Genomic DNA, 21,301 nt, shown 5'->3' on the forward strand with positions numbered 1-21,301 from the left:
AAAAAAAAAAAAAAAAAACACGTGTAAACGCACAAAATTGAGAAAAATAAAGGAGTAAAAGTGAATGAGTGGAAAGCATTATTGGGGGCCTACATTATTGAAAAAGAGTGGTATAGTTTGAAGTTGGAAGTTTCCATAAATGAATCATATTTATAAGTTTGTTATTTATTTATCTTTAGATGTAAGTCTTTGTAGCCAACTAAAACTTCTATACTTTGAAATCTTCAAAAAAAGGCAACCCATTTCCCATTTTTCCTTTTTCTTTTTCTTTCTTCACCTTTCCATGCTTTTTCACATTTCTCTCCCACCCATTTTCGGTTCCGTCCCTAAAATATAATAAAAAATCACACGTACTATCCCTGTAAAACCGTGAGGCTAATGACGATACATAATGGGCCAAAGCAGCTTGGACTGATACAACTAATATCGAAGTTGGACACCGCGGTGTGCCAGCAAGGACACTGGGCCCCCACAGGGTGGATTGGTGTGTCAGCGAGGACACTAAGCCCCCACGAGGTGGATTGTGAGATCCCACATTAGTTGGAGAAGAGAACAAAACATTCCTTATTAAGAGTGTGGGAACGAAGCATTCCCTGCCATTCTATCATTACAAGTTGATTGAATTGTCTGGGTTGAATGGAGCGAGGTTCAAGACTAAGAGAGACAAATAGGAGAAAAGAGATGGATTATGGGGGCATAAAGGGAAATTCACCCATTTGAATGTACAGGAGAATGAACAATGTCTAAGAGAGTATCATCATCATAATGAAGAGTGAAGTTTGTTCACCATAATCATTCTGATTTTTGACTTTCATATTTAGATAAACGAACAAAAAAAGAAAAGAAAAAAAGAATCTTTTGTTCTTCTTTCCCATCTTTAACTCAAACAGATCTTCCTTCAGGTGGGATTTTGGTGTGGCACAAGTAATCTTTTGGAATGAAGAAGATGCTTTTACTTTGGAAGGCAGAATTGAGGATGGGCTTCAAGAGGAGGCGACAGTTCTTTTAAACATGGCAACAGATAAAGCTTTAGGCCCAAAAGATTGCCCAGATCCAGCAATGAGTATTGGCTGGGTCTGCAAATACATCAATGCTGAAGCTGTGCTAAGAAATACATTGGGTTTCTGCATCATCTTACAATCAGACCACCATACCTGTAAAACATGTGAGACTCAGAGTATTCGTATGTACTTCTGGGGATCGAAAACGATTCGATCATTTCTACCAGATCTAAGAAATTTAGAACGACCCACGAATTATATATATAAAAAAGTATATGGTAAACATAAGGTATCATGATCCAAAATCCGGATGACACCACATCAAAATGATGAAAAGGTGCATTGTGTCTCACTGTACCAGTGATTACTACTATTTCTACTCGAGAAATAACAAAAGAAACATTTACTATAACAGCCCAAGCTCACCGTTCCTCTCAAGAATTTAAAAGCAGGTATATTGTGGAAAGGGTCTAGCCCTACTGTCTAGTGACGAGCTCTGATATCATTTGTAACAGTCTAAGCTCACCGTTAGCATGATATTGTCCTCTTTGGACTTTTTCTTCAAAGGCTTCCCTAAAGGTTTTAAAACGCATCTACTAGGGAGAGTTTTCCACACCCATATAAGGAATACTTCGTTCCCCTCTCTAACGATCTCACATTTCTATTTGGGAATCTATTTGAACACTAAGTTGAAGCACATTTTTTAAGTTGCTAAGCTCCATTTCAGTATGATATAAGATACCCTTTCAGATCTTCATCATATAATTGCAAATGGTACCAATTATGGTTCATCCATTCCCAAAATCATTACTGCAGAATAGAACGACCACACGACATGCTGTTATCCAAACAGATTTAAACAAATATGATTCTACACATTCATAAACCTTCGAGCCTGAGTGCAATAGTAATCTCTCTGGCGCTACAGTAACGGACCAAATAACTAAGCATCCAAGCAACAGTTTTCTTACATAGTCCGAGAGCTTAAGGAAAGTACACGGGCCAGTTGTAATAATAGGAATCCCGGTGGAGCTTGTCCATGTACTGATTCCACTGCAGGAACAAAGAAAATTTTATAAGAACATTGTAGCCATTCCATGACATATTAAAAGTATAACAACAAAGTGGTTCATATGCAATATAAAATGCTTGTTTGCTTCTATATAAACTGGAGTAGAACAATGTACCTTGAACTGGTAAGGCTGATTCTTTTCACGCGCCTTTTTCCAGTGGTATTGCTCAAACAAAAACGCTTTATCATGCCAACTATCAAATTACAAATTGAGAATGCATGATTCAAATATGAACTGAGAATAAGGATGACAATTGCAAAACAGTAGCGGCAAAAACAATACAAAGAATCACGACGAACACCCACAATTTCTAATGGGAATAATGCAAAAGAGAACTGTAGAACAAGCAGCAAGAAAGGATGCCAATATCTCCCTATATCAACAACCCAGCATGAAAATTTCATCAAAATTAGATTCGTAATTCTAGGTGATAAGACAACATCAATGAAACAAATGGAAGCATAAACCTGATCTAAGGATTCACAATATTAAATTCATTTACGGGAGTATTTCTCCAGACTAAAGAAGCAGAATCCAAAAATAAGATTGGCATTGAACAACACAAGAAGAAAATCATATATAGTTCTAATAGTTCATATACTTGTCAGCAGACATCAGGAAAAACAAATTTATATTCTTCACAGTACAGGTGAATGCAATGAAAAATATATTTCAGGAGGATCGAAAAAATTCTTATATAAGAACAATTTAAATTCCAGAACCAACTATTCCGCAGAGCAGAAGACGTTAAGTCTTATACAGGCAATGAAAGATTATCGTTATACAAAAAACACTTACAATTTCACGGCCAGTTGAATAATAAGTGATAAGATTATCACTATACACGCAATGAAACTGAATCATCTACAGTCACTACTACAACTTCTGGTGCAATAAGGTCCCCTAGAATTGTAAATCCCTGAAATAACTCCTAATCAAAGTCTAACCCCTGTAAACATTGATTTCAAAACTGACCCGCCAAAAAAGAAGCTGAAACTATTGAACGTCAGTACATAACAACAGAGTAATGAAGCAGAAAGTCGAATTGCAGAGCAGAACAAGAATTCAAACAAATAGTGCTATAGTTTAAGAATTAAGACATTTCCCTGCAAATTTAACCCTAAATCGACTTCGAAAAAACAGGGAGAGATGAAGAAAAAGAGTACTTGAACTGATTGGAGAGTTGCCACATGTAGGGATTCTTCCATGTGAGAATGGAGAAGGCGGCGGATCCAATCCAAATGTTTACAAAACGATCTGGGTCAGTGTGTGGAACTCCAGGGTCGCCTCTGTAAGCATTTCCGAAGTACTTCTCCATTTCTTCGCCTCTCTTGCTTCGATTTCTCAGAATCACGGCTTCTTTCTGGTCTTGGTTCTATCCGTGCTTATCTACAAGCCGTGGAATGCCCCCATCTTCAAAACGCACATTCATGGGCCGCCTTGAGATGAGACCAAGGCCCAAACATCCATGGCCTCTGATTGAGATTAAGCCCACGTGAGTAAAAAAGCCCAATGGGCAGCCTTGAGATGAGACCAAGGCCCAAACTTCCAGGCCCAAACTTGCACGTGTCCACTTGTCATCTTATTTTATAATTCTCCCAAGTCACATTTTAATAATTTATTTTTGTTAAAAAAAATATTGAGAAAAATAAATATTTTGATACAATTTTAAAGAGGGCAAAAAATTAAAGAGAGAGACGAAGCATAAAATTTCAGAGCATCTTTTAAATAAATAAATAAATAAATAAAAATATTCCGAAGGTTTCTTCTCTTCAGAACGAAAACCTCGAACTTCAGGAGAGTTTACAGCTCAGTTTAATCGCTCTTCAAACGCCGGAGATCTGCGGCGGCGTCTGCTTCCGTCCACCGTCATCTCCGATTTTGAATCTCACTTTCTCTTTCTCCTCCATTTTTCTCCCTCTAGGGTTTTGTGCTATTAGATTACAGCGCTTCGGATCGTTGGATCTCTCGCATATTTCTAATTTTCTCTTTCAGATATTTGAAAAAAAATCCTCTGGATTATTTGTATGATAGTTTGGAAAGTTATTATCATCAGTTTTAGAGCTTCCTTTTAGCTTTTCGTGTTTGTTTCTTCCCTAACTTTCCGATGGTTCCTTAGATTTTTTTGCCTTCTCTTGTTATTGATTTTGATTCTGATTCCGAATTCATTTCTCGAGTTTTTTCTTATCTGGTTCCGAATTTCGAATTGCAAAAAAAGCAACTATTACGCTTGGAAATCGAAGAAGGATTCAACAGTCTTCCGACGAGTAACTGGATTTTGATCGTTTGAGTGTGGCGGAATTCGAAGAAGATTGAAATGCAGAGGCAATGAGGGATGGGGGTGGGAGTAGTATGAAGTCGAAAGAACAACAAAGGTCTGAGTTGAGGAAATGTAGAGGCAACGATTTAGGTCGAGAGGTGTCCAGAATTGCTGTGACGCAGATGTGTAACATCGCAGGGTTTCAGAGCTTCAAAGAGTCTGCTACGGACGCACTCGCTGACATTGCCATCAAATACCTTTGCCATTTGGGGAGGATAGCAGCTTTCTATGCCAATTTAGCTGGTAGAACTGAGTGCAATGTGTTTGATATAATTAGAGGGATCGAAGAGTTGGAATCATCACAGGGGTTTCAGGGCGCTTGGGAACCAAATCATTGTCTTACCAATTCGGGGTCAGTGAAGAGCATTGTTCGCTATGTAAATTCAGTTGATGAGATCCCTTTTGCTCATCCACTACCACGTTTCCCGGTGATCAGAAACAGGGAGCCAATTCCAAGCTTTGTTCAGATTGGTGAAGCCCCACCTAGCAAACATATTCCCAGTTGGTTGCCAGCATTCCCTGATGCTCATACTTACAATCATTCAGCTTTGTGGAGGAGGAAGCCGAGGGAGCCACGCGCCGAGAAGATAGAGCTTGCGAGGCAGCGGAGGAAGGCAGAGAAGTCTCTATTGGGTTTGCAGAAGAGATTGGTTTCCTGTGGTTCAGAAAGAAGTGGCAATGGCAAGATTGAGTTTTCAGGAGGTGAAAGTAATTCATTCCTTGGGTCATGTTTGCAAGAGATGGAAGATGGGGTGGGATTTCCTTCTGAAACTTCAATTGGCAAGGATGGGATTAGCCATTTGTCTGTGCCAGAGGTGTTTGCTCCTGCCATTGAGGTGATTAAAGGTCGTGGCTTTCCTAACAGTCGGGACGACGAGGCGAACATTCTTCCTCGTGCGAGGCCCCTTGTTCATTTCAAGTTAGAAACTAGCAGAACATTTCTTGGAGGATCTATGAATTTGAATGCTAAAGTGACAGGAATTAGGGAATCTGTGTTCTGGGTCAGACGAGATGATGAAAGAGATCAAAAGCACAATAAAGAAAGAGATGAAAAGAAGAGGAGAGTTGAATACATTCTCAGACATTCTATAGACAAGCCAGAAGAACTCAACCAATCATAATCCAACAGCGGGAACATGTTTGTTGCCATTGCTGTTGCTTGCTTCATTGTTAAAGCCCTGTCTAAGCTCACCACTTTTCCTCTTCAATATTGCAATAACAGATGTGTCTATAGTGATCTAAACTTGTACAATGAATTTCTCTCTCCTTTTCTTGTTTCGTTCATTCTCCTTCACATTTGATAGTTCTAACCAGGCTCTGTACAGCACTGTTTACTTGAGAAACCTCAACACCTTAACAAACAAAGCTTAGCACAATATTTATAAGTTGGTGAGACACCTCGCTAGAATGCATGTGAGATCCCACGTTATTTGGAGAGAACTTATAAGGGTATGGAAACCTCTTCCTAACAATCACGTTTTAAAAATATTGAAAGCCAAGAGGACAATAACTGTTAGTTATCGGGAGCCAGACACTGAGCGATGTGCTAACAAGAACGTTGGGGGAGTGGATTGTGAGATTCCACATTGGTGGGAGACCGTTGGGGGGAGTGGATTGTGAGATTCCACATTAGTGGGAGACGGGGAATGAAACATTTTAGGATATGAAAACTTCTTTCTAACAGACTACATTTCAAGAACCTTGATGGGAAGTCTAAAAGGGAAAATCCAAAGAGGACAATATCGGCTAGTGGTGAGCTTGACTGTTACAATGCACATAGCATATGCTAATGACACGATCTTGATTCTACCATACTTCTACTAATGATAATGATATGCTTAGGCTGTTACAAACCCAATACATAATATAATATAATGACACTATGCAAATGTAAAAAATGACCCAGGCTTGCATCAGAATACAAAATTCATTTTAAAACAAGAACCCCAAGTCATTTCCACACATCTAAAAGAGGCCTAATTCAATAACAATGGATCGTACACAGCAGAGAAATAAGCTACCAAATTGAAACCATTTACCATTGGCAGATGAAAAAACAAACTAATCTCAGTTAACCAGATTGCAGAAACACATACTAACCTTTCATATCGATCCAAAAGACGCCTAATTCAATAACAATGGCAAAACCTTGTTTTGAGGAAGAGACTATAAAATAAACATGGAAAAAACCTCGCAGTATCCAAAATAATTAGCGAGTGAAGAAACATTAGATTGATGGAATGCAGCAATATCTCCTTAAGGTTCTTTAACGTCCATTCCTGCTTCCAGCTTGAATTCTCCAGTGCCTACTCTAATCACGACTGAGAACTCAATGTTTCAGCTTCAAATCTGTTTTCTGGGGAAATAATTTGCCTCGGTGGTTGAAGACCATAAAATCTTGATTGGCAGGAAGAAGAACTACCCTGCAATGTAAAATATTTCTCTACATGAAGAATAGTTTTAACTTGCTGGACGAAACAATATGCTAATAACAGTGAAATTAGTTGTAACAACAACAAATTCTTGAAATATTCTGAACTTGAACAAAACTCGAATTGAAGGGACGGACCATGGAAATATAGGGGACAATTCAAAAAGAGAATGTAACAGCCAGCTCACCGCTAGCAAATATTATCCTCTTTGGACTTTCTCTTTCGAGCTTCCTTTTAAAGTTTTTAAAACGTGTTTGCAAGGGGGAGGTTTCCACACCTTTATAAAGAATGCTTCGTTCCCCTCTCCGACCGACGTGGGATCTCACAAAGAAATTCTCTAAAACTTTCTAATGGGTTCATCTCTATCTCTTCGGACATTTAAGAGCGGCTTAGTAGAACCTTTTAAGAAAACAAAAATAACTACCAGATTCTAGGAAACTAAATGCCTTTGCACTTTTTATATGAACTTTGAAGCAAAAGAAGGCAAGGCAGTAAATTGGCAGACACAGGGGGAGAGGGTAGGGGGAGGTGGAAGTGGATAGACTGAGCTGGTAACAAAGGTTATATTTGTGATAACCTTTAACGGAGTTTTACTACCAGAGCCTAGCTTTTCTGGATTGGCAAACGGTCTACAATCGTCAACACCAAAGCCTTATCATTGTAATATCGTATCGATGGGGAAAACGAAAAACTAATGGCGGAATTCCATCCAAAACATTTAGCAAAATCACATTTCATGCACAAATTGACAGAAAAATGTACCTATTCTCCTCAGATTCTGGATTAATCGACCGAAACTTCCCTGGCACAGTGAGTGCAGCCCACACGGACAATACTAACCCTAGACTCAATTCGATTGCCACCTAAAATTAGTGGACAAGAAAAACTTCCTTATTTCAGAAACACCTCAAATCGAGTGATATAAGCGGAACCAACTGAAAGCCAAAATTAAAGAAATAAAAAAAGAGTGGCGAGAATACATTGAACGGAGGGCCTGAAAACTCTTCCTGCATAATCTTCAATACGTTCCTATCTGCATTCAAAACAAGATCAATCGAGAACTGCAGGGTTTACAATTAGAGAATATAATCAGGGGATTTTTTAGGGCATACATTGGATGGTGGAATAAGCAGCATGAGCTAGGATTAGAACTCCCAATACGCCGACCACGAAGCACACTCCCATCTCGACCACCGGACGGCGGAAGCTACAGATGCCGGCAGAGGTTTTGCTTGACTTGATCTATGGAATTCCAATCACCTCCCCTGCTTCCGTTGATACTAATGGGATATTTAAAAAATAAAAAAAAATAAAAAATAAAAAATAAAAAAGGAAAAGAGAATCAAAAATAGGATTTAAATTGATAAAATATTAAAATATGGACTACAAGTCGAACGGGAGTTCGACGACGTGTCGTTTTATTTTAGACGTCGATAAGGTACTGAAAGAGCGGCAAGCCAATTTGGCCTGCTCCCGGCGCGTGTTATTGGTTTCTGGAACTTGCAGTTTGCTTATTTCTTCGACTCCAAACGCGTCTATCGGCTCACCGGTGAGTATTAATGAAAGGAACTGGCTGATTATCTTCTTGGTTTTCAGTTTATTCAGCTCAAATTCTTCGATTTATGTCCTTTTTCTTCGTGTTTGTGGCAATCAACTGCTTCCATGATCTGTAACAACTACATTTTACGTCAGTTTTCTGTGTGACGATTTCGGACAATTCAATGAAACATTTGGGATTTTAGTGGTTGTTTGTAGTCCATTCATGGTGGCAATTCATGGCTAAAGAAATATCTACCATCATTAAAGGACTGCTTTGGTTTGTAGAACTAGCTGAAGTTATACTCTGTTTTCTAGCAACACAATGGTGATAGTTAGGAGCCATACCTGGAAACGTTCTTAGCTGTTTGAGTCATTTTCAAATTTGAACGATGTGTTCTAAATGTTCTTTTATGATAGGTTTATTGAAGTCTAGTGCAGAGTTTTCATTGCTTGAATAAGGAAAAAGGAGATGGGCCAACTTTTAAATCCACTTCAAGGATCTATTTTCGTTAGCAAAGCAGTTGCTCAAGATTCACCGAAGTTATACTATCAGAATCTATTTCCATACTTCACAAAGTATGATAGATATCATGCTGTTTTAGTGTCAACAGAAGGTATAAACTTGATTTTTCATTATATATTAGACTTTTGAGTTTGCTCCAAGTTCTTACACAAATTTGTCTTGTTTTGAAGTTACATCTCAGCACGACGTTGGGGGGTAGTCTATTGTAAGAAGAACACGGTGAACTCTGAGGTATTTAGACGGCCCAGTTCCCTTTCGTGCCACCCGATTCGTCTTATGATGGAAAGGAAACTTGGTTTATTGCTCTGTGTGCATAACTTGAACTTTCAGTTCCCTACTTTTTTTGAGCCAGTTCTTAAAACTTAATTTAATTTATTTGTTCTATGTATTATATATACTTTGCTTGTGGTCTTAATAAAAGTTGGGGTTAAATGTAGGACCATGCTCCTAGTTGGTGGAACTTAGAGGCTGTTCCACATGTGCAAACTCTTAGAGAGTTTCCTAGGGAAGAACTTGCCGGAAAAGTTGTCATGGTCAGGTTTGATTCAACCTTACTGCTAATGGAAGAAATCGACCTAAGGATTAACTTGGTGAAGAATGCAGTCTTCACCGTTAAATACTTGCACAAATCTGGAGCAAAAGTGATACTTGCCAGCAACTGGAATACAAACTCTATTACAAGACATCCCGATATGGAGTCTGTAGCTGGTACACGTTCTAGGATGTTTCCTGATTTCAATATAGTACACTGTGATTTCATTTTGTGAATGGAGTTCTATAACCTACCTCGATATGAGATATAAGGCGTGATGTGGGGTGCACGTGCATTAGAACATGGGGTGATTTCCTCTGGTTCATTGGTACTGCCCAATTGGATTTGTAAGAGATGATTCAAAAGATAATTTCAATTTCAGCAGGCTTAGAGATGACACTTCCAATTCAATGGTTGGTCGTCCATGGAGTGGGAGGAGACTAGGACTCTGACCACGGGCATCCCAATTCAATTGAATGGGATGACAGTTTCTCATTTTGAATCTGTAAAATATGATACATATGGATATGGATAGATTGAAGTCTCTTCTATTAGTATGGGTTTGGAGGGATAGGTGAATATATGGAAATAAGATAGAAGTAAATAGAAAACATAAATGCATGAAATTGGAAGTGTTCTTAGACGGTCTTTTTTTTTTTTTTTTTTTCTTTAGATGTTCCTTAATGCTTAATGATTGATGGCTTGCCATTTCAGATTATTTGACCTCTGTTCTTCAACTCAAAATTCTCCCAGTACAGTGCAGTTCCATTAGTATGATGTCGAAGAAAGAATGCTTTGAGAAAGTCGACATTCTTCTTCTCGAGAATCTTTCAGAGTTCAAAGAAGAAGTTGCCAATTGCTCAAAATTTTCCAAGCTGCTATCTTTAGTTGTTGATATTTTTGTTAATGACTCCTTTTCCCAATCCCATAGAATTCTTGCATCCACAGTTGGGATTACTCGTTTCTGTTGTACCTGCATTGCTGGTTTTAGCTTTCAAGAAAGTTTATGTCAGCTAAAGGAGGCTGCACAAACCACGAGGCAAACTTACGTTGCAATTGTATGTTTTCCTCTACTAGTTCCTTCATCTGCCATAAAACGATTCTAGATCATGTATTATGAATTTTTTTAATACAGATTGGAGGAGGCAACCTTTTAGACAAGGTGACTGCCTTGCACTTTTTAGCTTCCACATGCTCTGCGTTGGTCTTTGTTGGAATGATGTCATTTCAGATAATGCATGCCTTGGGGCTGCCTGTTTCTTCACGACTGGTGAATCATAGTGTATGTAAGGAAGCTGCAGACATAATTCAGTTTTCACTTAATAAAAGCGTACAAATTGTGTACCCAAAGGATTTCTGGTGCAAGAATGTAGACACTTCAAAGAAAATGGAAATATTTGCTTCTCATGATGTTCCAGATGGTAAGTTTTCATTTCCCCTACCCGAATGCATGTTTATCCTTTTTAAGGCTTGACACTTTGAAATTAAGCTTGTTCTTTCGTTATCTTAACTTCTTCCTCTTTTAGGCTGGCTACCGGTCGATCTTGGTCCGACATCATTGGATGAAATAAACGCCCTGCTAATGAAGAGCAAGGTAGGATTCAATTTTTACCTTAAATTTCATTAGTTGCTTCTGCTTTTTATAAAATCCCAATTATTGTAAGTTCCCACGTCAGTTGGGAGGAGAACGAAACACCCTGTATAAGGGTGTGGAAACCTCTCCCTAGCAGACGCGTTTTAAAAACCTTGAGGGAAAGCCCAAAAGGGAAAGTTCAAAGAGGACAATATCTGCTAGCAGTGGGCTTGGGCAGTTACAAATGGTATCAGAGCTAGACACCGGGCGATGTGCCAGATAGGAGGCTGAGCCCCGAAGGGGAGTGGATACGAGGTGGTGTGCCAGCAAGGATGCTAGGCCCCGAAGGGGGGGGGGGTGATTAGAGGGTCCCACATCAATTGAAGAAGGGAACGAGTGCTAGCGAGGATGCTGGGTCCCAAAAGGGGTGGATTGTAAGATCTCACATCAATTGGGGAGGAGAACGAAACACCCTTTATAAGGGTGTGGAAACCTCTCCCTAACATACGCGTTTTAAAAACCTTGAGGGGAAGCCCGAAAGGGAAAGTCCAAAGAAGACAACATCTGCTAGCGGTTGGCTTGGGCCGTTACAATCTGGTAAGTATGAACTACAATTTTGTGATTTAGAAACTCAGCATGTCCAACTTCTCTTTAAACCCCTACTAAGTACCAACATAGTTATCTGTTATTTACTCACGCAAGAATCTCAATCTAACACCTGAGCACTATGTTGCAGAAAATTATATGGATTGGTCCAGTGAAATTCTTTAATTCAAGCCAAAGTACGGGTGGAGCTTCTATATTAGCAAGAAAGCTATATGATCTAATCCAAAGTGATTGTGATGTAACTGTTGTTGGAACCACAGCATGCAAAGCACTGATGCAGGAATCAAGTACTTTACCTGCTTGTAATGTATTTGAGAATGCTTCTGTTGTGTGGGATTTCTTGAAAGGGAAACATCTTCCAGGGGTTCTAGCCTTGGATAGAGTAAGTTCTTCTGTATTTTGATTATTTTTTCTAAAAAACTGAATAATGAGTTTAAACTGGATGAGCAGCTAAAATTAGTTTGAAGCGATTGCTTCATGCAGGCATACCCATACAAGATTAACTGGGATGCAGCCTTTTGTGATACAGCTCTGCCTTTGGTGGTTGACATTGGAAGTGGTATTATTTTCTTCCTATCATATAGAATTTTGTATTTAACTGCTAAAATGTAATAGCCCAAGCCCACCTCCAGCAGATATTGTCTTCTTTTGGCTTTTTCTTCTCAACTTTCCCTCAAGGTTTTGAAATGTGTCTGCTAGGGAGAGGTTTCCTCACCCTTATAAACAATGTTTTGTTCCTCTCTCCGATCGATGTGAGATCTCACAATCTACCCTCCGCACCCTTATAAACAAGACTTCGTTCCCCTCTCCAATCGATGTATGATCTTACAATCCACCCCCCTTTGGGGCCGAACGTCCTCGCTGGCACACCATCCAATGTCTAGCTCTGATACCATTTGTAACAGCCTAAACCCACTGCTAGCAGATGTTGTCCTCTTTAGACTTTCTTTTCTGGGCTTCCCCTCAAGGTTTTAAAACGCGTCTGATAGGGAGAGCTTTCCACATGCTTATAAACAATGTTTCGTTCCTCTCTCCAATTGATGTGGGATCTCACAATCCACCCTCCACACCCTTATAAACAATGCTTCGTACACCTCTCAATCGATATAGAATCTCACATAAAAAGTTAAAGACTTTCTTGTGACGTAGTTTAGTTTAGAATGTGCGCTAGATAAGAGAAATAATCTGCAATTTTGGTGCAAATTCCAATTTTTTTTCCGTTGGTACAACTCTACAAGTTTTAATGACGATTGCATTTAATTTTTCATTCAGAGTTGATAAGTTGTATGTTGTAAATGCAGGTAATGGGATGTTTCTTCTGGAAATGGCCAGAAGAAGGAAGGATCTCAATTTTCTTGGTCTAGAGATTAATGAAAAGGTCTTCATTCTTTTCCTAACCCGCATAAACCTTAATTATTCACATTATCTCACTCTTGAATGACCCTTTCAGCTTGTGAAACGTTGTCTACATTCTGTTTGTCAATTGGAGATGCGGAATGGGTAAGGACGTGTCCGCTGTCCTCTGCTTGTCACTGAGTTAACACGAACCCTTTGCGTCGAGTTTTCTGTTTCTTCACTAAACCTTATCTCAAATTCTCATGGTTTCAGGCACTTTATCGCGACCAATGCAACGTCAACATTTCGCTCCATTGTATCTAGCTACCCAGGGGAGTTAGTGCTTGTCTCTATACAGGTACAAAAGCCTCATGGACCATGTTGTCTCTAATCCTTGAATTTGTCCCTTCCTAGAAATGATATCTGTGCTGAGAACTTATAAAATGTTGTTGGTATTTCTTACTTCCCAATATTTGGAGTAAGCCTTCAATGAGAGTTTATGCTCAAAGTGGACAATATCATACCATTGTAAAGAGTCGTAGTTCTTAACATGGTATCAGAGTCATGCCCTTAATTTAGCCATGTCAACAAAATCCTCAAATGTCGAATAAAGAAGTTGTGAGCCTCAAATTTTTGTTATGAGGCCTTTTAGAGAAACCAAAAGCAAAGCCTTTTATGGCTAATTAAGAGGATGATCATAGGTTTATAGGTAAGGAATACATCTTCACTGGTATGAGGCCTTTTGGAGAAGTCAAAAGTAAAGCCATGAGAGCTTATACTCAAAGTGGACGATATCATATCATCGTGGAGAGTCGTGGTTACTAACATTCACTAGCTTTAGTGAGCTTGAACCACTAGCTGATTTCATGCTTAAAAGTTAAATCCTTATGGAGCCATTCCCATTTACCAATATCTAACTATTTGCACCAAAGACTTTGTGTATCTGGAAGTGAAGGAGGACTTTTTATGAATACAGTGTCCCAATCCTGATTTCAATAAACCAGAGCACAGATGGAGGATGCTGCAAAGGTCATTAGTGGAGGCAGTGGCAGACCTGCTTGCGGCTAATGGGAAGGTACTACCATTTTCTCAGTGCATCTTCACTTTTTTTTGTTTGTTTGTTTCAAGTAATACCTTGGAATTTGGACATCTCTTCTGGGCTGGCTTCCTATTTGTTAGGTGTTTCTTCAGTCCGATGTTGAAGCTGTTGCTTTAAGAATGAAGGAAGCTTTCTTACTATATGGAAAAGGAAAACTATCTGTTTTTCAAGATCAAGTTGGGGAAGGATGGCTAAGTGAGAACCCATTTGGAGTAAGATCGGACTGGGAACGACACGTATTAGATCGTGGGGATCCTATGTTCAGGTTAATGCTGTCAAATTCAACTACAGTCAATGAAGCTCATCTTGAGCCATGAAAGTATACCGTAACTGGTCTTCCGGTTCATGAACTTTCAACTTCGTGTTTTACTTAATCAATGGAGGCGGTTCTCATCAATCAAGTTCATGGCTGCTAGGCAGTCCACGTTGCCTGATTCTTAAGAACTCGACTCGGGGTTGCTAGGCAGTTGTCAGAGAAACTAGTGCGATAATCCATTCACTTTTGTACTGATAATTGAATTAGCTGCTGCAGACTGCCATTGTTGCCTGCTAACCAACCATGAAGAATATGACAACTTTTTTATTCTCTGCTATCTCTATACAAATTGGGAGGGAAAAACAGGGGCCAAAAGCCAACATATTCCCAGCAAACCAATAAGCAAACCCTTCCAAAGGAAGAAAAGTTCCCCATTTTGCATCACAAACTCAACCCCTTTACTTTTTCTTGCTTTCCTTCATGGACAGTAAACTCCCAGATTCCCACATTAAATATTATCCCAATGGAAAAAAGATTATTCCTAACCCCTCGTATATAACTTATCCCACGTCGATTTGAGAGAGAAACATAACATTTTAAGGGGTAGAAATCTCTCCTTAGCAGATGCGTTTTAAAACTATGAAGCTGATGCGATATGTAACCAATCAAATCGGTGAGTTTGGCTGTCATAAATGGTATTAGAGCCAGATACCTGGTGTGTGCCAGTGAGTACGTTGGCCTCCAAGGGGAGTGAATTGTGAAATCTCACATCGGTTGGAGAGGGGAACGAAACATACAAGGGTGTGGAAACCGATTCCTAATAGATGCGTTTTAAAATTATGAGGCTGACGACGATACGTAACGGGTCAAAGAACAAAAGGCTTTTTATATGTCTAGATCCACAATTTGCCGTCTTTTAAGTAATATGTGTATATTTAATTAGAAAATGGAATATATATTTTATTATTATTATTATAAGGTTAAGTAATATTTTAGATATTTTCTCTTTTGTCAATAAAATAAACGAGGGAAGTAAATGTTTAGTTGAGGTCAGGTATCACAAATTCACAAATTCACAAATTGTTTCTTTTTAGCATTTTCAGGAATTACACATTTTTTTTAATAATTTGTTTTTCCCCCTTTTCCCTTTTCACGAAGTAATTTTTATTTTATTTTTTTATTTTTTATTTTTCTTTTGTTCTTTCTCATCCCTCAACTGTAGACGGCTGTCGGAAAATTTTCTCCGGTTCTCATCGTTTTCGTCTAATATTCGAAGCTTTTTGGCGTTACAGATTGTTCGATTTCTCGATCTTTCTCAGGTATTGTCAGTTTTGTGTACAATTTCGTTTCGTTTGTTGATTTTCTGGAGTTTTTTTTTTTCAGTTGACCATGGGTGCAGTTCGAAACCCTAAATCATCTCTGGGGACCTAAAATGGAGAGGAGATTATTAGAATCTTTATTTTCAATTATCTGTAAGGAGTTTGGTTTAGAGGAATTTTAACGCAATTTGATTAATGAGTTGTTTCATGAAAGGTTTAGGTGAGTGATCGTTATTCGGATTTAATTTCGGGTTAAGCGATTTGAAACAGATGACGTTCTCAGCTGCCTGGCAATAATGAGTTTCTATCCGAAGTTCGGTTATTTACTCAATTTTAGTATGTGAGTTATAAGTTTATTTGGGGTAGGTATTTGATTGAATTACTGCAATTAGGTTTTGTTAGCATTTTTGTGCGACAGGATTTTGGATAAATAGGGATGCTTGCAAAGGCTATATATGAGTAATCATGAGTTCTGTTGTACTTAATTGTTCCAGTTTATTCTATTTGATGATCTATGAATTGATGAACGCAGGAAACTACTCTGTATGTTCTACTTTTGTTCTTAATTATTGGGAGCGTGAAGCCCTGTAGAAAACTCTACCGTTGTTAACATTTTTGAGGGGATTCTCCTGATGCATATAAATGATTAGATTGGATAAAGACATTCTATTTATGAGTGCCATTCTTTCTCGAATGAGTTATCTCTTTTCAATCCCTTTGTCTATAAGAAAATATCTGATTCCTCTTGACTTTGAAATGATTACCCATTGTTGCAGTTGGTTTCTGATGCTTAGGAGCATCATTCGGAAGTCGATGAAGGACAAGAGTAAATAAGTTCATTAAAAAATATAAAATGCAGACAGATTCAATTGTCTCCTCCAACTCTGAGACACATCATCATTCAGAGACTTTCGTTGCTCATGTTGGAGATCAAGGCATTGCAGCATCAACTCCTGATCATGTTATAGAACCACCACCTGGTACTTGTCTTTTTCTTTTACATTCTACATCTAACAAATTTCCTGCCTCTAATTATTCTTTATTGGTTCATGCAGCCAAAAGGCCTACTCGACAATGGGCTGCTTGGACACGTGAAGAGGAGGAAAGTTTCTTCACTGCATTACGGCAAGTTGGCAAGGCATGTAGATGTCGCCTTACTTTGCATATTTGTTATTGTGGATGCCTCCTGACTGCTTCATATTTTCTGTGCAGAATTTTGAAAAGATCACTTGTCATGTCCAAAGCAAAAACAAGGACCAGGTGCTTGTTATAGACGGTCTTCTGTTGGAAAGTTAATCATTGGACTTGTACTCTAATCCCTTCTTATGTATATATATTCTTCAATTTTTTTTCAACAGGTCAGACATTATTATTACCGTCTAGTAAGGCGTATGAATAAGCTGTTGGCTCCTGGGTTATGTCTGGATGCAAAAAACTCTAAGGATACTAATGCTGCAATGCTTCGATGGTAATAATTATTACTAGTTATTCTGTTGCCATTCCTTCAATCTTACCTATGCTTTCCAAATGTGGGTGGTTATTTTCATTTGATTGATTGCTGGGTTTATGTGTGAAAAGTTATGAAAATTAGTTTGGATTCTGCCATAATGTCATATGGCATCATTGTTGAGAATGTTGGCCTTTTTGCATCTGGAGAAGTCAGACTAATACTTGAGGGAATTTGTTATTTGTGTGTTAATTTAACGAGTTGTTATAATTTTCATTGTTCAGTCTAACTAATTTACATATAATATAAGAAAGCTATCTATTTTGAGAAAAATGGTATAACATGGATGTGATTTTTCTCACTATATTTGGCATGTCCAACAGGTGGTCGTTACTGGAAAAATATAGTTGCAAAGCTTCAAAACTTCACCTGAAACCACGGCGTTTCAAGATTTTTGTTGAAGCCTTGGTTAGTCAGAACTATCTAATCCATCCCATCCTTTGGTGCCTTTCTATGATTGAAACTCTTCTTCTTCATGTGCTGATGAACTGACCAACTCACTTTTACATGAAGGAGCATCGACTTTTGAAAGATCGGAAGAAGAACGTAAGAAAACGTCCATTGCAGGGAGAAAACTGCCTTCCACCAATAGCCAATGGTGTCTCAAATCAGAGTAGAGCTTTAGGGCATGATGGGCTTGCAGTTAAGTTAGTTTTAGTTGACACTCAAAACATTCCAAAATTGGGCCCTAGAAAAACTGTGTCAAAACGCAATTTGAATGTTGGTATTAACCGTGGAAACAATGGTGGATATCCCACAGTCCTCAAACCATCGAGGCAGAGAAGAAAATCAGGTGCGAGCTCTTCTCCGAGAGGGTTATGTTGGTTTATTCTAAAAGATTCAGTACATTAATATGTTTTCTATTAAATTTCTCCTTTTCTTAGCTATTTCCTTTGTCCAGTTTTTTGAACGTGCTATCTAAGATCTGGTTAGTAAATTGATCCAAAAATGGATTTTTATAGGAAAATAACTGTTGAGAAGATGAAAATAAGATGTTATGTATTTTATCAAAAGGGTAAAAGATGTTTAACTTCCTATGTATTTGGAGTTGCACAATTAATGTTAAGCAAGAGAATATTTATACATTGGATATTTGTACTTTTAGAAGGAGGTGTGTCATCAGCTGCATATAAAAAATGGGAAAAAGCTGCAATAGCAGGTGTTTCTTTGGTTGCTGATGCTGCTGAGCATTTAGAGCGCACTGTCACTGATAAGAATGTTTTACGTGACCAAAATACTCTAGGTAACTCATCTACTTTTAATTTTCTTTTTAAATTGTTATAAACTCTATATGAAAGGTAGCCTGCAAAATCTATCCCTGCGTTAAAGGATAAGGAAATTGTGTTAAATCTCTTCACTGTTGTGACTAGCTGCTCTCAAATTTTTTCCAGGGAAAAAGAATACTGATCCTGCTGGGAGCCCCTTGCTTCTATTGCCTTCTCTTCAGCCAAATTCCTTGATTGATGTTGCTTCTACAAAGCTGAAGCTTCAGCTATTCCCAGTTGATGATGGTACTCGAAGAGCCTTGGAATTGGTGAGACTAATAGAGATTACATCAATCAGTTTATATGTTAAGCATTTTGAGGTTACAACAATGTTGGGGTCGTTTTTTGGTTCAGGATAAACATAATCCACATTTGGAGCTTACTCTCAGTACTCGCAAGAAAATTTCATCAGTTTTAGAGCATCTAAGTCGTAAATGGGGTAACTCAAGTGCTGCTCATGGAGAGCTTATGCTTTTTCCATACAGTATCCAGAGGAAAAGCCTGGCAGATTGTCAGAGATGGTCACAAGACTCTTTTGAGAGTGCCGGTGATGTCTATGCAACAATTGGAAGGCCCCAAGTTTTTCGTTTAAGGTTTAGTTGTTTTTTCCCTTTTCGCATTCTACTTAAAAAGATAAGCGACTAACAACATAACTGACCTGAAATCTTTTTGAAGGTATGGTTGGTGTTCCAACGCAGAACATGGGTCTATTGAATTACAGACTTCCGTACCAGCATACTGCATTCAAGATGATCATGTCATGGATTCCAGGGATATTGAGGGAAGAATTGTGGATGTAGCATCAATTGATGCTCAACCTGTGAACTTTAATAAGAATGAAGTAGGTACATTGAGTAAAAATATGTCAACTCCTACTGCGCCCAGTGAGACAGAGAGGTCCATATCCGCACGTCCAAATGATGATCTTCCAAGGTCCTCTAATCCTGCCCTAAATATGTCGTGGGATAAAAAGAATGTTACTGATACAACTATCATCCACCGATCTGAGGATGTGGTATTTTTCTTCTCTCTTAACTATTTTTGGTTGACAATATTCTGTTTATAAACGGTATTGTACTGTCATCTAACTGATGTTCTGATGTCAAAAAGTTGCTTGCTCTGTACTTTTCTCACTGATGATCACTGTTCTAATAAACTGTTAAATAATTAGCTGCCTTATATGTATTACTTTAGTTTGGCTCCTTTTGGGGTTGGTTCTTTTCGTATTCCCCTTGTATCTCTTCATTTTTTGTCGACAAAGCTTGGTTTTTTTTTTTTGAATTGACTGTTTCATCTTTGAATAACTAGGATGACCTGAAGTCAAGCAATGGGACTTCCTTATCAGCTGGGGAATGGGCTGACAGCCTTACAAACATAAGCATTGGAGACCTACTTTCAGGAGTTTCTCAGGATGTGGATGCCAACTGCGATGTCGCTCCTCTTGCCGAAGGCACCCAATGTCTTCAGCAGATCCCATTCAGCTGTGACTCATTTGATGCTGCAATTGCTGCTCATGTATCCAGACAGCAAAATAAGGCAGTTTCTCATCCAACTTTGCTGTCTCATGCATCCTCCATATTTGATGCCGAAGAGACATGCGATGCCTTCTCATTTCAAAAGAATCCAGTCATCCTTCACGATGTTTCTAGTTCGTTCACATTCTCATCTGTCCGAGCTTGCGAACATATTGCTAGAACCAACTCCATGGGATCCAGCCACATGACTGAAGTAGGTATTTGGCAAATGCCTTGTATAAACAACATAACCTCAGCTGGTGAATGAAAATGATTGCTTGGAAGTGGATCTAGTTCTAATATGTTCAATTTGATTACACAGGATTTACCTAGATCAGAGAGCCCAAGTGAGGATCACATTCAAGGAGATCCGAAGGACGAGTGTCAGGCTAATCCACAGATCTCGGAGACAAACAATATCGACGAACTAGCAGACATTTATTGGGTATGTTCGTTTATGTTCGAGAAATCTCGCGGTTGTATTAACATTCACATGATTTTGTGGAATTGTGATTGTCTTGCAGAGTCTTGAATACAGAATAAAGATAACTTATGTTTTGTTTTCTATTCTCAGCCCGATTCTCTAGGCCCGTTGGATTTGGATTTTCCACAGACTAACAAGTACCATAACGAGGAACTAATTTTAGGGGACAGCCTTAGCAGCTTAAACCGTTTGATAGCAAGCAGCTTGGATGCATTTCAAAGTTGCTCCTTTTTCGGGTTCGACAAGAAAGAACCATCAGCATTCAACAGTTGATCTCCAGAAAGCCTCCTCATAAGATTTTTTTAAAGATGGAAGCGAAGGTGTTCGTCTTCGAATCCAGAAATTAGTAAAGAAAAGAAGCAATTCTGTAATCTTGGATCCAGAATTCAGCCATGGCCAAAGCTCAGTGCTGCCCACGTAAGTAGTTCACAATCTTGGATTTGTATCTAAAAATTTCTTTGCTTCTGTACAAAATAGACATGGAAAAGGAAAATCTACATAATTTCTAACGTTTTTTCTTGTGTTCTTAATGAGGGCTGTGTGTTCGGTTCCTGTAAATTGTACACAGTTAAAGCTGATGAGAAAGAACATCTTCAACCCAACTCACAAAATTTCAAATTGTTCTTCTTTTAAGATCCTGCTATGGATTTTTCATTTTTCTGTACTCGGATTGAGATTAGATTTTTAATTTGAAATTTTAAAATTTAAAACAATGTTAATAGATATAGATATAGTATTTCATGGTCTAAATTATTATTTTTTTCTTGTGGTAGATATCTCAACAAATTTAATATATGTATTTTTGAAAATTCAAGATCCTTTTAACGATACATAATATATATTTTATCATCCATATTTGCCCTTTAATTTATTTAAATTTATTGACATTTCAAATGAACAATATGTCTCACATTTTGAACTTG

At 38.4% G+C, this 21,301-nt stretch overlaps 5 protein-coding genes across 16 annotated transcripts; 3 read left to right on the forward strand and 2 right to left on the reverse strand.

Annotated features, from left to right (window-relative positions):
• Positions 1 to 1,765: 1,765 nt before the first annotated feature.
• On the reverse strand, positions 1,766 to 3,488 carry LOC111441842. Its single transcript, XM_023078993.1, has 3 exons — positions 3,241 to 3,488; positions 2,189 to 2,267; positions 1,766 to 2,054 (listed from the first exon to the last, which is right to left on the reverse strand). The coding sequence occupies exons 1-3, from the start codon at positions 3,390 to 3,392 to the stop codon at positions 1,986 to 1,988; spliced, it is 300 nt and encodes a 99-aa protein (XP_022934761.1). The 5' UTR covers positions 3,393 to 3,488; the 3' UTR covers positions 1,766 to 1,985.
• A 336-nt stretch (positions 3,489 to 3,824) lies between these two features.
• On the forward strand, positions 3,825 to 5,673 carry LOC111441840 (transcription initiation factor TFIID subunit 8-like). The gene has a single exon (XM_023078991.1). The coding sequence runs from the start codon at positions 4,403 to 4,405 to the stop codon at positions 5,513 to 5,515; it is 1,113 nt and encodes a 370-aa protein (XP_022934759.1). The 5' UTR covers positions 3,825 to 4,402; the 3' UTR covers positions 5,516 to 5,673.
• A 725-nt stretch (positions 5,674 to 6,398) lies between these two features.
• LOC111441841 (membrane magnesium transporter-like) lies at positions 6,399 to 8,119 on the reverse strand. Its single transcript, XM_023078992.1, has 4 exons — positions 7,939 to 8,119; positions 7,807 to 7,859; positions 7,589 to 7,689; positions 6,399 to 6,817 (listed from the first exon to the last, which is right to left on the reverse strand). Exons 1-4 carry the CDS (start codon positions 8,009 to 8,011, stop codon positions 6,724 to 6,726), a joined length of 321 nt encoding a protein of 106 aa, XP_022934760.1. The 5' UTR covers positions 8,012 to 8,119; the 3' UTR covers positions 6,399 to 6,723.
• Positions 8,120 to 8,222: 103 nt separating this feature from the next.
• On the forward strand, positions 8,223 to 14,619 carry LOC111441838 (phosphoglycerate kinase, cytosolic-like). Of its 5 annotated transcripts, none has more exons than XM_023078985.1 (14): positions 8,223 to 8,375; positions 8,783 to 8,979; positions 9,070 to 9,119; positions 9,326 to 9,596; positions 10,135 to 10,478; positions 10,556 to 10,841; positions 10,947 to 11,014; positions 11,730 to 11,981; positions 12,083 to 12,158; positions 12,901 to 12,977; positions 13,050 to 13,099; positions 13,208 to 13,292; positions 13,911 to 14,009; positions 14,114 to 14,619. In XM_023078985.1, the coding sequence occupies exons 2-14, from the start codon at positions 8,835 to 8,837 to the stop codon at positions 14,348 to 14,350; spliced, it is 2,040 nt and encodes a 679-aa protein (XP_022934753.1). In that variant the 5' UTR covers positions 8,223 to 8,375; positions 8,783 to 8,834; the 3' UTR covers positions 14,351 to 14,619. The 5 variants fall into 5 exon arrangements, with proteins under 5 accessions (XP_022934753.1, XP_022934754.1, XP_022934755.1 ...); XM_023078986.1 differs by having other exon boundaries at positions 11,733 to 11,981; XM_023078987.1 differs by lacking the exon at positions 8,223 to 8,375 and having other exon boundaries at positions 8,841 to 8,979; positions 9,059 to 9,119.
• An 818-nt stretch (positions 14,620 to 15,437) lies between these two features.
• On the forward strand, positions 15,438 to 21,015 carry LOC111442291 (TSL-kinase interacting protein 1-like). 8 transcript variants are annotated; one of them, XM_023079627.1, is made up of 15 exons: positions 15,439 to 15,608; positions 15,673 to 15,828; positions 16,385 to 16,588; positions 16,664 to 16,746; positions 16,821 to 16,868; positions 16,967 to 17,076; positions 17,439 to 17,523; positions 17,629 to 17,908; positions 18,221 to 18,358; positions 18,507 to 18,649; positions 18,735 to 18,973; positions 19,056 to 19,395; positions 19,689 to 20,108; positions 20,217 to 20,365; positions 20,435 to 21,015. In XM_023079627.1, exons 3-15 carry the CDS (start codon positions 16,462 to 16,464, stop codon positions 20,649 to 20,651), a joined length of 2,379 nt encoding a protein of 792 aa, XP_022935395.1. In that variant the 5' UTR covers positions 15,439 to 15,608; positions 15,673 to 15,828; positions 16,385 to 16,461; the 3' UTR covers positions 20,652 to 21,015. The 8 variants fall into 8 exon arrangements, with proteins under 8 accessions (XP_022935396.1, XP_022935401.1, XP_022935395.1 ...); XM_023079629.1 differs by lacking the exon at positions 15,673 to 15,828 and having other exon boundaries at positions 16,385 to 16,434; positions 16,514 to 16,588; XM_023079628.1 differs by lacking the exon at positions 15,673 to 15,828 and having other exon boundaries at positions 15,438 to 15,608; positions 18,224 to 18,358.
• Positions 21,016 to 21,301: the final 286 nt, after the last annotated feature.

Source organism: Cucurbita moschata, unplaced genomic scaffold (assembly GCF_002738365.1).
Source record: "Cucurbita moschata cultivar Rifu unplaced genomic scaffold, Cmos_1.0 Cmo_Scf00004, whole genome shotgun sequence".
Classification (NCBI taxonomy): domain Eukaryota; kingdom Viridiplantae; phylum Streptophyta; class Magnoliopsida; order Cucurbitales; family Cucurbitaceae; genus Cucurbita; species Cucurbita moschata.

Coding starts and splice junctions, on each gene's coding strand:
- LOC111441838 (XM_023078985.1), top strand. CDS start 8,835: ATGGGCCAACTTTTAAATCCACTTCAAGGATCTATTTTCGTTAGCAAA. Junction 11,015..11,729: donor CCCTGCTAATGAAGAGCAAG/GTAGGATTCAAT, acceptor ACTATGTTGCAG/AAAATTATATGGATTGGTCC. Junction 12,159..12,900: donor GGTGGTTGACATTGGAAGTG/GTATTATTTTCT, acceptor TTGTAAATGCAG/GTAATGGGATGTTTCTTCTG.
- LOC111442291 (XM_023079627.1), top strand. CDS start 16,462: ATGCAGACAGATTCAATTGTCTCCTCCAACTCTGAGACACATCATCAT. Junction 16,869..16,966: donor AAAGCAAAAACAAGGACCAG/GTGCTTGTTATA, acceptor TTTTTTCAACAG/GTCAGACATTATTATTACCG. Junction 17,909..18,220: donor GAGGCAGAGAAGAAAATCAG/GTGCGAGCTCTT, acceptor TTGTACTTTTAG/AAGGAGGTGTGTCATCAGCT.
- LOC111441842 (XM_023078993.1), bottom strand. CDS start 3,392: ATGGAGAAGTACTTCGGAAATGCTTACAGAGGCGACCCTGGAGTTCCA. Junction 2,268..3,240: donor CAACTCTCCAATCAGTTCAA/GTACTCTTTTTC, acceptor GTAATTTGATAG/TTGGCATGATAAAGCGTTTT. Junction 2,055..2,188: donor ATCAGCCTTACCAGTTCAAG/GTACATTGTTCT, acceptor TTGTTCCTGCAG/TGGAATCAGTACATGGACAA.
- LOC111441840 (XM_023078991.1), top strand. CDS start 4,403: ATGAGGGATGGGGGTGGGAGTAGTATGAAGTCGAAAGAACAACAAAGG.
- LOC111441841 (XM_023078992.1), bottom strand. CDS start 8,011: ATGGGAGTGTGCTTCGTGGTCGGCGTATTGGGAGTTCTAATCCTAGCT. Junction 7,860..7,938: donor TGCTTATTCCACCATCCAAT/GTATGCCCTAAA, acceptor TTTTGAATGCAG/ATAGGAACGTATTGAAGATT. Junction 6,818..7,588: donor CCAGAATCTGAGGAGAATAG/GTACATTTTTCT, acceptor TTTACATTGCAG/GGTAGTTCTTCTTCCTGCCA.